This window comes from Diabrotica virgifera, chromosome 5 (assembly GCF_917563875.1).
Source record: "Diabrotica virgifera virgifera chromosome 5, PGI_DIABVI_V3a".
NCBI lineage: Eukaryota > Metazoa > Arthropoda > Insecta > Coleoptera > Chrysomelidae > Diabrotica > Diabrotica virgifera.
In genome coordinates this window covers 261,619,052-261,632,166 of record NC_065447.1, presented here as the reverse complement: position 1 = coordinate 261,632,166, position 13,115 = coordinate 261,619,052, and the positions used below count along the sequence as shown (strand labels likewise).

General features: G+C 33.7%; 2 protein-coding genes across 3 annotated transcripts in view; one reads left to right on the top strand and one right to left on the bottom strand.

Annotated features, from left to right (window-relative positions):
* LOC114329670 (uncharacterized) overlaps positions 1–13,115 on the bottom strand; it is a 634,276-nt gene that overhangs the window by 222,277 nt on the left and 398,884 nt on the right. For both annotated transcript variants that reach the window (XM_028278866.2, XM_028278860.2), the window contains one exon: positions 1,037–1,383. In XM_028278866.2, the coding sequence (XP_028134667.1) occupies positions 1,037–1,367 (331 nt within the window). In that variant the 5' untranslated portion in view covers positions 1,368–1,383. The remainder of the gene's footprint in view (positions 1–1,036; positions 1,384–13,115) is intronic.
* LOC114329706 (transcriptional protein SWT1-like) lies at positions 7,379–8,829 on the top strand. Its single transcript, XM_028278891.1, has one exon. It carries the CDS (start codon positions 7,424–7,426, stop codon positions 8,819–8,821), a length of 1,398 nt encoding a protein of 465 aa, XP_028134692.1. The 5' UTR covers positions 7,379–7,423; the 3' UTR covers positions 8,822–8,829.

The following is a 13,115-nucleotide window of genomic DNA, read 5'->3' as shown; positions in this document are numbered from 1 at the left end:
ATCGCCTGGCCTGTTTATTTTCTTTATATTCGAATATTTAAATTTACTTTAAAGTCACTTCAATGATATTTTTTGTAATAACAATTTTTACCCTTTTTTTAACTTTGGGGGGGATGTTTGGGGAAAATAACCGCTACCCTCCAGCCAGACCGGCATTTTTGTATTAGGCTATCATGGAAGAGTCACCTGAAAAATTTTCAGGTTGCCTAAAATACCTACTCAAAAATGTCTCACAGCTCTTGGACCAATAGTAACATTTAATAAACAAATTCAATATCTCAAAAAATATTAAATATTTTTTGACCAATTTTTTTGCTTAATACTGGTAACACAGCGCAGCTTCGTCTGTAAAACAAGATATTTTATAGTGCTTATTTAAAACGCTAAAAATATTTTTTTGCAAATTTGTTTTTAAAGTTTTATATACAACTATTTAAATAAATAGGGGGTTAAATTTAATTAAGTAAGTATTATGTGAAAGATTTACCCTTCAACATTGCAGAAAAATATCCTATAGACCTTCATTATTAAGTGAATTACCTCAGCAGTTAAAAAAGTATTTTTTTTGTAAAAATGACCCCTTTTTAATTATTTAAACAATGATCCCCTTGTATGATTTAGAAACTTTCTTGAAAATATCTTTTGTACCCACCTAAACATTGTTATAAAATTTTTTCAACCTGTACGAATTTACATTTTGACTTTTTTTATTTTATTAGGCTGTAAGTATTTAAACAACAAATTTAAACTAGTTGCTTTATAGTGAATAGCATAAAAAATTTCAATGTAAAACGAATAATGTTTAAGGTGTTTTTATTTTTTTTTTATTTTTGAAGAGTCCTCCTACTTCGAAGTCGGGCTCTTTCGCCAACATATGAAAATGAACGAGAGTAGTTTTTAGGCATTACGCTTTCAAGCAAAATTATTGATAATTTAGATGCAGTTGTGTATTTACCCCCTACAATAAACCTTTAAATAAAAAGTTTTAGCTCATAGAAAAACCCAAAAACGGATACATAAAACGTAAAACACTTACCAGGTAAAGAATCCGCGTTAGAACTAAACAGCACACACAACCCAGTCTCGTAATTGACACTCTGACAACTCTCGTTTCCTTGGCACGTTTCCAAACAGTCCGTGAGCATCAGCGTTCCAGGAATCGAGTCCAGGACATTTCCTGGCGCCGAAAACACGTTTCCGGTGATGAGCTCGAAACCGATCATCTCCGGATCACAGTCGTCGAGTGGGGACGGTGGAGGAGGAGCCGCTTTTTCCGGAGTGTTTATTATTTCCGTTTCTGAGTCGACTGTTTGGCAGAAGCAGCCGTAGAGCGATAGGAATAAACTGAGTTGGAGGAGCCAAGACATTGTTGACTAGAAGATTCTGAAAATAGAAAGAAAATATTAGAAGCATGTAAACTATGTATCAACATGTTTGATGCAATTATATATACAATTAAAGGAATGCAAGTAAAATTATAATCCAAGTAACCAATACAGTAAAACTGGTCAGATTTGTAGGTTCTTGTAGTTCGGCTTTAAGCTATAGTCTGGCGGCTGGTTTTTCTAATGGTTAAATATGTAATTAAAAATGTTTATTTTTACTTAAGTACCTACATACTAGATTGTTCAATAAGTCTTGCAGTTCGATAAGAGAGAGCGTTGCTACTAGCTTAATTTTTTTTGTTATGTTGGTACACTCTTCATATGAACGTATGTGAAAAGTTTTATTTCAATATGTCATTTAATTATTTTTTTAGAAGCCATTTAGTATCGATGTGTCACAGTATATTTTACAATGGAAATAATCAAGTATCGTGCAGTGATTGAATTTTTATTTTTGGAAGGTTTAAAGGCAAAGGAAATTAAGAACGAATGTTAAAAGTGTATGCATGTCTTTCTTTGCTATTCGGAAAGATCCAAAGTATGATACGTGGAGAAATCGGAGAGAAGAGGATATGGGACTACTAATGAGGGGGAAAAACCTCCGAAACCGGTATAGACTCTTTCTACACTCTCCGATTTAACCAGAGTATTATGCAGCTACTGCATTTTTGTGTTGTAAAGAAATTGAAAATGTTTATACATTTTTAAAATGTCTGTAATCTGAATGCAAATCAACACTCTATACACTATATTAACAACGTTCTTCCCAACTAGGATTGTTATCTTACTAAAACGATTAAAACGATGTCGGTCAATTGTAAACAATTTGCCGCCTTTAAAGACGTTCTACAATATAAGTTACTAATTGTAAACAAGAAGGGATCACATTTCGCCGCCTTTGAAGCCATTCTACTAAATAAGTTACTACGACTATACAACTAAAACAACAGTTTTAGAACAGCTTTCTCCTTTTTCTAGTTCCATGATCGTTATCGATCGTATGATAGATATCATGTTGGCTACCATATTTGATATCGTTACTTTATTGACTGCAGCTCTAAATAATGACGCAGTAGATTCTCCGTACCATTGTCTTAGATTTTTCACCCACGATGTTCTTCTTCTACCAGGACCACATTTACTTAGGATCTTTCTCTGCATAATCCGATGCAAAAGGTCATATTTTTCAGTGTCTCTATTTCCTATAACCTACTCATTTCTAAATCTGTGGACCCAGCTTGTCTTTAGTAATAGTCTGTTTATGCACATCTCAAAGACTTTAAAGTGTGTAAGCATGATGTCATTCCTCTCTTTTAATACTTTGCGTATTTGATATCCCCGTGTAATACATTTTGTTAGAGAGATGACGCAGTACGTTATTATGGAGCTGTTCTTCAAATCACAGTTTGTGTTCTAATCTTTCATCCTCAAATAATTTAGAAATAAATTTCATTTTCAAAAATTTAGTAATCTGTATTCTTTTCGATCTTCCAGACCAGAAGATGCACAGATCCAAAAGAATAAACAGAATACTGCAATGTCACTTAAAAGATGCAAGTAACTGCGTAGAAAAAATAAAGGTTGAATCCCAAAATCAAAGTTAAATGGCTTTGAGGATCAGATACAAAAGTCTGAAATATTTCATTTGAATTTTTAGTAATGCAGATTTGTAACAGGAAAAAGAATGGAAAAGAACTGAACATGGCTGCATACTATCACCTTTATTTATCATTATTCAGTCTTCGCTTGTCCTGTTCTGGGTACCTACAGATTTCCCTCAGAATTTTCTATCTGTTTCGATCTTGTTTCTCTTGTATCCAAATTCTATGGAAACGTTTTATATCGTCAGTCCAATGTGCTGGAATGACGATTTAAAAGTCAGTCAGTAGGCATCATCTCTTAGTCTTCATTCCAGTATCAACTTTGTCAATTTGTTATGTAAAAATCCACTAGGAAGAATTTCCTGTAGCTGGCTGTATACCATTAATTACAAGTAAAATTTAATAAAAAATTTTGGTCTTGGTAAAAGGTATATTATTTTAAAAAGCCCTATAGGGCTACAAACATCGAACAGAACGTTTTCGCTCTAAAAAGAGCATCATCAGTGTTGCAAGAAACTTGTAACATAATGACCTAATTTGTTACCTTTGACCCACTTACAACGTGTGGGAGTCATATGTTATCCTAGGGCCATATCCTTAGGGATTATATCCATCCTTTGGAATTTGCTATGTTAGCATTTTGATGTGACTTTTAGTCCATTTTTGAAAGGCTTTGACCTTCGTATTTTTTGGTTGGCTCACCATGTTCTTGCAGACATCTTAGTTGCCTGTCAGTTCTTGTAACATAATGACCTAATTTGTTACCTTTGACCCACTTACAACGTGTGGGAGTCATATGTTATCCTAGGGCCATATCCTTAGGGATTATATCCATCCTTTGGAATTTGCTATGTTAGCATTTTGATGTGACTTTTAGTCCATTTTTGAAAGGCTTTGACCTTCGTATTTTTTGGTTGGCTCACCATGTTCTTGCAACACTGATGATGCTCTTTTTAGAGCGAAAACGTTCTGTTCGATGTTTGTAGCCCTATAGGGCTTTTTAAAATAATATACCTTTTACCAAGACCAAAATTTTTTATTAAATTTTTATTTTTTTTTTTATTAAATTTTAATTTGTTATGTGTCATTCGAGCTACGTGACCTGCCCAGTTCCACTTCAATGTGCTACTTGCTTCTTGCTATTCTCTCTACATCAGCCATTGTTAATCTTCATCGTAGCTGGCGCTTTGGGATCTTGTCGCTCAATGAAACGCCGCTTAATATAGTATGCTCCATCGTCATTTGAGCCACATGGATCTTTTGCTGTTCTCCTTGCCATTGTCAATATTTGTCATCACTGCCAAAACATTCTGATTAAAGGTTTTTTAAGATATATTGGTATGTTGGGTAATTTTAAAATGTGACTAAACTTGCCTAACGCTGCTCATGTCAGTCTTATACGACGGAGAAGCTCAACAGTTTAGTTATCTTTTCGTATGCGAATCTCGTGACCTTGTTATTTATAGGACATTACATGATCCATGAATCTTGTTCCCTCTTCTTCTTCTTCTTCTTCTTCTTCTTCTTCTTCTTCTTCTTCTTCATCTTTCTCATAATCTTTAGTGACCGTCAGGGCATCGGATGTAGAGTTCCGCCTCTTATCTATTTCTTCCATGCACTTCTATTGGTGGCCAGGTTCTTCATGTTTCTTAACGTCATATCGCTCTTTTCACCTTTATTATGAATTTGGTCCATCCATGTCTTCCTCGGTCTTCCCTTTCTTCTTTTGTTTCCCATTTTGGCTTCATGTATCTTCTTTGTTAGTCTCGTATCTTGTTCCTATGCATATATATATTATATATCAGGGGTGGCCAAAATGTGGCTCGCGAGCCACATGTGGCTCTTTGAAGGATTATTTGTGGCTCATTGAAGGATTATATTTGTGACTCTCAATAAATATACCTGAATTACTTTTAATTTTTGTGTTTTAAAATGTCTTAAATTACTGACAACAAATATAAAAGACTGTGTAAGATCATGACTTAAACAAGGAGACTATTCAATTTGGCCTTAGAATATGTAATAAGTAAAATATCATCTGAGTTGACATGACAGGGGCATTTGCGAATCGAGGATCAAAACTATTGTTGGCATTTGCTGATGATCTAGGTGCAGTCGCTCAATCTACAAGAGACGTGAAAGAGGTGTTTTCACAACTCGAGGAAGAAACAGGTTGTCTGGGCCGTCGAATAAATGAAGAAAAGACGAAATACATTAGTAACCAAAAATCCAAGACCAAGAGTTTGGCAGAACATAACTAATAGTGACCACAACTTCGAAGTAGTAAAAGAGTTTAAATATCTAGGGGCGCTAATCACAAATGACATCCACATATAAAAAGAGGTATCAGCAAGAATAGCTGCGTGGAAAAGAGCATATAATACTCCCTGTCATCATTATTAAGATCTAAGCTGCTACAAAGACAATCTAAATTAAGACTGTATGTCAGTTATTCGCTCAATTGTTACATATGGAAGTGAAACATGAACTCTACATCAGCGGGAAATAAATAAGCTACTGGTGTTTGAAAGGAAAGTTCTCCGAATGATATTTGGCCCTTAAAGAGATGAATTGACAGGAGAGTGGAGAAGACGCCGCAAAGTTGAATTGGTGACTGTGTATGGACTGAAAACATCGTAAGATGTAAAAGCTAAGATAATATGGGCAGGTCATGTGGTAAGACATACTGTTAAAGACAGTGTTTTTGTGTTTTTTGAGAGACGGTAGAAGATCAGTAGGCCGTCCGAGAAAAAGATGGAAGGATGATGAAGAATTGAAGTATTCTGAATTAGTAAAGGTTGCTTGTAGAATTAATTGCATATTTGAATCAACGAGGTGAACCATTTTATTTCACTTTAAAATTTGTGTAGTCCAAACAGTGACAGAAAGATTTAATACCTTTTTACACTTTAACATGATTGTTTAATTGCGGCTCGCAAAAAATTTCAAATTTTGAAAAATGGCTCGATTATTATCAAGGAGCTTGGCTACCCCTGTTATATATCTTCGTTGACTACAAGATTTAACATCATCTGCTGGGTTGTAGTTATATAGTTTCCAATCTCCCTTCTAGCAAGGAAAGATAGAGCTGATTTAAACATCCCTTATTACACAACCTATATATTCTGAATGTACAGGGTGTCCCGAAAAGATTGGTCATAAATTATACCACACATTCTGGGGTCAGAAATAGTTCGATTGAACCTAACTTACCTTAGTAAAAATGTGCTCATAAAAAAAGTTACAGCCCTTTGAAGTTACAAAATGAAAATCGATTTTTTTCAATATATCGAAAACTATTAGAGATTTTTTATTGAAAATGGACATGTATCATTAATATGGCACGAATATCTTAAAACAAAATTATAGTGAATTTGTCCACCCCAAAAAAAATTTATGGGGGTTTTGTTCCTTTAAACCCCCCCATACTTTTGTGTACCTTCCAACTAATTCATTATTGTGGTACCATTAGTTAAACACAACGTTTCTAAAACTTTTTTGCCTCTTAGTATTTTTGCGATAAGCCAGTTTTTATCGAGATGCGGCTTCTCTTTTAATATATTTACCTAAAAATTGTATGGGGGTTTTGTTCCTTTAAACCCCCCAAATGTTTGTGTACGTTCCAATTAAACTATTATTGTGGTACCATTAGTTAAGCACAGTGTTTTTAAAACTTTTTTGCCTTTTAGTCTTTTTTGACAAGTCACATTTTATCGAGATGTGGCTTCTTTTTCAAAATATACCTAAAAATGTAAATTATAAATAAATTTTCAGATTTTAACCATATCATACAAATATGTGTTGAATTCGACAAATATTCAAAATATGTCGATAAACACTGGCTTATCGAAAAAGTACTAAGAGGTAAAACAGTTTTAAAACCATTGTGTTTAACCAACGCAACGGTGCCACAATAATAATTTAGTTGGAACGTACACAAAAGTTTGGGGGGGGGGGGGTTTAAAGGAACAAAACCCCCATAAAACTTTTATGGGGTGCACAAATTTCACTTTTATTTTTTTTAAGACGTTGCTGCCATAAGAATGCCATTTGTCCATTTTCAATAAAAAATCTCTAAGAGTTTTCGATATATGAAAAAAAATCGATTTTCATTTTGTAACTTCAAAGGGCTGTAACTTTTTTTGTGTGCACTATTGAATATAGGTAAGTGAGGTTCAATCAACCTATTTTTGACCTCAAAATCTGTGGTATAATTTATGACCAATCTTTTCGGGACACCCTGTATAATGAGTAAAAGTACTAGACGAATGGAATGGAGGACTCACTACAGAAGGCAGAACTCAATAACCTATGGTACGCAGATAGTACACTGACCTACCCTACGAGATTAATACATGTTTACTACTCATAAATGACATAATCTTACGTTAACCGATATTTTTGTCATTTTTACAAACACCATACATACAATTTTTAATGTCGAATAATGAAAAAAGGGTTAAACTTAAACCAAATTTATCAAATGTGAATTATGAAGCGTCCTGTTCCAACAATATTCCCGAAAAATCCAGAACACAACCTAAAAAACGAATTAGTGTGGATACTATAGACAAAATCTGTAGTGCCAAACGGCAATGCCATGGTTTAAGTCCTCCTACCCCTACTAAAAACTTTGCACAGGATAGACTAAACAAACTTAGATATGCTTTACACGTGGATGTTATGACCAGAGTCAAAACTACTTCACCAGAAGAAAGTAAGTTTCACGACAGTAAAAATAAACCAGAAGTGTTAAATCAGAAGGATAACGAAAAGGCAGAAATTAATGTATGTGAAGGTTCTACAACATCATCTTCACTTAAAAATAACGAAAACCACAAACGAAAAGCAAACGACTCATGTGACCAAGTAACATCGAAGAAGTTTATACTTGACCAAGGCTGCAAAACTTATTCAATTAATGTAGAATCTAAAGAAACAACAAAGAAACAAGAGTTTAATGACGAATCCAAAGAGCAGTATTTATGCATTGTTGTAGATACCAATGTATTCATTTCAGATCTTTCAATAATTAGAAACATCATTGAATTGACAAATACTGGACCCATTCAACCACTAGTTTACATCCCATGGATGGTTATAACTGAGCTGGATGAAATCAAAGATAGGCCAGGTAAGACTTCTTTAAAATGTCAAGCTCTGAAGGCGATCAAATGCATTAACGAATTTATTAGCAAAAAAGATCCGAGGATTAAAGGACAGACGGTTAGTGAGATGAGTGATCAAAAGCACGTGGGGCTAAGTCAAGATGATAAAATTATTGGTACGTGTTTGCAAGCAGTGGAAAAATACGAAATAGTAATATTGCTGTCGAATGATATTAATTTAAGAAATAAAGCTATGATCAATGACATTCTAGCCATGTCATCCAAAGAGGTCATCGGAAAAATAAAATGTATTATCAAAACTTCGAAAAATATGAAGAGTGTAAAAATTATGGAAAAACTGAGTATTTTGTGTTCAGAAGTTATTTGCGAGTGTGCAAAAAATGCTTATGGTGATGTCTGGTTGAAAATGGATATGCTATCCGAACCTCCTTGGTCTTTTTTTGAATGCCTGAAGCGGTTTCAGAAGTATTGGACAGCAGTGTTCCAAGACAAGCTCATGAAACAGTTCAAATGCACAGTAGAAAAATTGTTTCAGTTGCTCAATTCTGGCAAAGATTTTTGTGATGAAGCGGATGCTTATAAGGAGTTTGTGAAACTATGTCTTGATCTTTGTATTTTTCTGCAAGATTTGGAAAATTTCAGAGTGTCTTCCAGTAATGTGATAAATGAAATAACGAAATCTAATTCGAGAATAATAAACTCATAGTCACTGAAGTTCTTTTATTTTAAGAAACAAATCATGTCTTGAACTAGTTCTCTTATTGAATATAACTTTATGGTTATTTCTTTATTTGAGACTCTATGAGCTAGACCTGTCTTCTTCTCTAAGTACCGTCTCCCAATCGTTGGGAGTTGTATATCATCATCACTATCTTTACTCTATCTACTGCTGCTCTGAAAAGTTCAACTGTCCGTTAAATTTTTCAATCACAAGTAGAAGGAAAACGTAGACCAGGAAGGCGAATGATTTCCTGAATGAAAAATCTACGTACGTTAGGGTGGAGCGAAAAAATCGATTTTCAAATAATAATTTGCTTATATTCGGAAAAGTGGTCTAGGATTGAATCTTAACTTGTGTTAAAATCTTTGCTTAATCAGATGTTATTTAGTGGTGCCCCCACTCACATTTGTGAATAGACGCTTTCTCTTGCTTAGTAAAAAATTCTGCTATAATTTATATCGGCAATTAAGACACATATTTTACATTTTAAAGTAGAAGACTTTAAGATGATATTGCCAATACTTATGATTTGCGTTGCTGGGACGACTTTACTGAAAGATAGTTCATTCGAGTATATGAAATCAACCCCAACTCAAGAATATCCGTCGCAAAAAATTATAGCATGTGATCTGTCTTTTAAAAGACAACCAAATGCAACGGTGAAATTTTCATGAATTAAAATTAAAATCATTTTTTTAGTTAAATTGTGGCTTATTTCAGATTTAGAATAGTTAATTACCGAAGAACATATTGCGTTAGTTTCAGAACCAAACTCTGAGTATTTTGGACATCTTACTTTACAATCTGGTTCAACAAAAAGTATTGCAGACAATTTATTCAATTAGAACTTCAAATTAAGAAACCATTACAGTGGTTCTGTTTGTCTTTTACATGGTAACGAGCTATATTATACCATTACGACATTAGATGAAATATTTAGATGGAGAAACCGCAGGACCTACCGGATTTTCGGGTGAAATAAGAAAGCTTTTAGAAACTTGTGAAACCCTACCTTTTTTTGAATTTCGAAAAATTCAAAGTGAACTTCCTGAAGTAGATATTAATACATTAAGTACAGACCAAAAATATTTGTACGAAATAAGCAAAGCTATAAGTAATGGTACCGTATCAGAGAGCTTAAAATATCGACAACCGGGAAAGATGGCACATTCGAGATGGATTACAACAGTAAAGAGAATACTACGACTTTATGTAGGAACTTTAAATCCGACTACCGATTTAAATATTTTGGCAACTTATCTGCAAAATGTGTATGTTCCCACTTGGTTTTCAATCAAAGTAAAGCCAGAAGTTAAATATGGGCCAATTCATTTATTTAAAATGAATCAATGCTCGCAATATTTATCACTACAACTAAAGAAAACAGTGAACAAAATCATTCAAGGTAATGGATATTTTGCACATCCAGAGAATATTCTCGTAGCCATGTTGGGTGATAAACACCACATCCGAGAGCTAGATTTGAGGCGCATATTAAAGTCTAAAAATCATATCAAGGAAATTCGACAGTTTAAAATTCCAACTATAAATTTTGGAGCCAAAGAGTATTTTGACTTAATTAATTGGCAAACTAGTGTAATATCAGAACCACCAATAACAAAACAATTGTCAACAGATGAACTTAAAAAAATGATTGATGACACGACTTCAAATAAATTTCCTTGTCATTCGCAAGCAGTGGAAAGATTGCTAGAGACAGAAGCATCGTTATTGGTTTGTGGAGCTAAAGCAAGAGATGGATTCATAAGAAATCGAGTTTTGTCATGACAAGTATTACCTAGGTTTGAAACAAAATCCGATTTTTTTTTCAAACTTTACAATAAATAATTAAATAAACTATGTTGTAGTAAGTTCTGAATTGTAAACAAACATAAACACCATTAATATAAAATAAAAAAGTTATGTTTTTTCAATAATTTTTTTAATTTGTAAAATTTTAAAGTTCTGAACGCTGCGGAAGATATTGTTCTATAAATCCCAAATTTTGGATAACGTTTTGCAATAATATCTAACCATTTTTCCGCATATAGGACATATCAATTTGTAAAAAAAAATATTTCTTTGTTTTCGCCCCACCCTAACGTACGTGGTTCAACACAACACCACAAATGTTTTTAGAGCAGCAGTGTGCAAAGTACAAATTGCCATGATAATCGCCAATATCCGAAACGGATAGGCATTACAAGAAAAAGAAGAAGATCGAAAAATTGTAAGAAGAAAAATATTATCCGTGCTAATATTGCAAAACATCGTTTTCTCTATAGAAACACATATTAGTATTATTATATGAAGGAATATGTTCAGAAACAATACCACATTTAAACTTGAAGTTATTTGCCAACTATAAAATGATTTGATAGCAAACATTTTGCAGCAATAACTTGAATCTTCCGTAAATTCACTGAGAAGATTTCGGTAAATCACGATAGAAAGTTATTAGCCATTGCATCTTCTTCTTTTCCGTAATAACCTCCGCGTGGTTGTTTTCATAAAGCATCAGTTTGCAGCAAATGAGACTAGGCATGCATAATTCGAAAACATTATTAGCATATCGTCATTAGCTAAGGTAGAAGAAGGCGGTGAACATCAAAGACCGAAATCGCTACAGGAATTATTGAGCAACGAAAAATAATTTCGTTGCTTTCGGCTAAACTATGATTACATATATCACAATTCTTGATTGAAATCTTATAGTTGAGATCGCTGTCATACAGTGATGGATCTGTGGCGGCGTTTACTGCTGAAAATTGAATTTTACTCAAGTGGAAGAAATAACATAAAACAAACTGAGTGAAAAACGCTATACATACGTCAATTGTTATAAAAATCAAAGGTGTATCATATTATATTTTATCAAAATTTCTTTAACATGAAAATAAAAAACAGCTTATACAGGGTGTTTCATTGGGAAACGGAAATACTTAAATGGTGAATAGGGGTCACTGAGGCGGTTCTAGATATACTACATTTATTGCCTCACCGATATTTATAACCGAGTTACAGGGTGTTTTATCGATTTTGCACATTTTTTTCTGGACGCATAACTTTAGAACCACCCTGTATATTTCTTTGATATTTAGTACACATATGTCGCATTTCCAATAACAAAGGGGCTTAAACAAGGATGTTGTCTGTCTCCGACTTTATTTAAAATATATATTCAATCATCGCTAGAGCAGTGGAGGAAACAAGTATCCGGAATTGGAATAGACATAGGCGGTGGTAAATGTCTAACAACTTTGTTTTTCGCAGACGATCAGGTAGTCGTAGCGAATGATGAGAAAGACATGGACTACATGTTTAGAAAACTAAAGAAGGAATATGAAAAATAGGGCGTCAATGTGAATATGTCAAAGATAGAATATCTTAAAATAGGGGATGATGAAGAAGATCCAGATTTAGAAATTATAACCATAAAAACATGTAAAGAATATAAATATCTCGGATCTATAATATGTAAAGAAGGCACTACCAAAAGAGATATCGAAAACAGAACGCAGCAGGGCAAAAGGGCGGTAAACATTCTAAACTCTCTACTATGGTCTAAAGATATAAGACAAAAAACGAAATTATATCGTACCTTGGTAGAGCCTATTATGACTTATAGGGCAGAAGTTTGGCACATCACGAAGAAAGATCGAAAAAGAATAGAAGCAGTAGAAATGGATTATCTAAGGAGAGCGTGTGGTATATCCAAAAAGATCACATCAGGAATGAAGATATTAGAAGGACGACAAATACTGTATATTCCAGTGTAGATAGAATTGAAACAAGACAACTAGTGTGGTATGGTCACGTGAAACGAATGAATGAAGATATATGGCCAAAGAAAGCTTTAAATTACATACCTCAACAAAGAAGGAGAAGGTGAAGGCCTTCAGTTGTCTGGGAAGAAAATGTACGGCACATCACGAGAGATAGAGCCATCAAAGAAGACGAATGGATGGACAGAAAAGATGGCTCATCAAAAGATGGATAACCTCGCTTGTAGATGATAGAATGTAACCAGTACTGGACTAGTTCCCTTTATACGCTCAACAAGAAAATTATCCTGCGATATTTCACATACGGTGAGAGATACAAATGTCCCTTATAGACTCATTGATCATTGATCTTATTTTAAATTAGTACTGAGGTGGACTTATTCCCTTTATACAATAAGCGATTTAATTATAATATAACATTTTGATATAATTTTAATTGAAAGAATTACTACAGAACGATATTACACAGAACCAATTAGTATTATGTCTGCTTA

Coding starts and splice junctions, on each gene's coding strand:
- LOC114329706 (XM_028278891.1), top strand. CDS start 7,424: ATGTCGAATAATGAAAAAAGGGTTAAACTTAAACCAAATTTATCAAAT.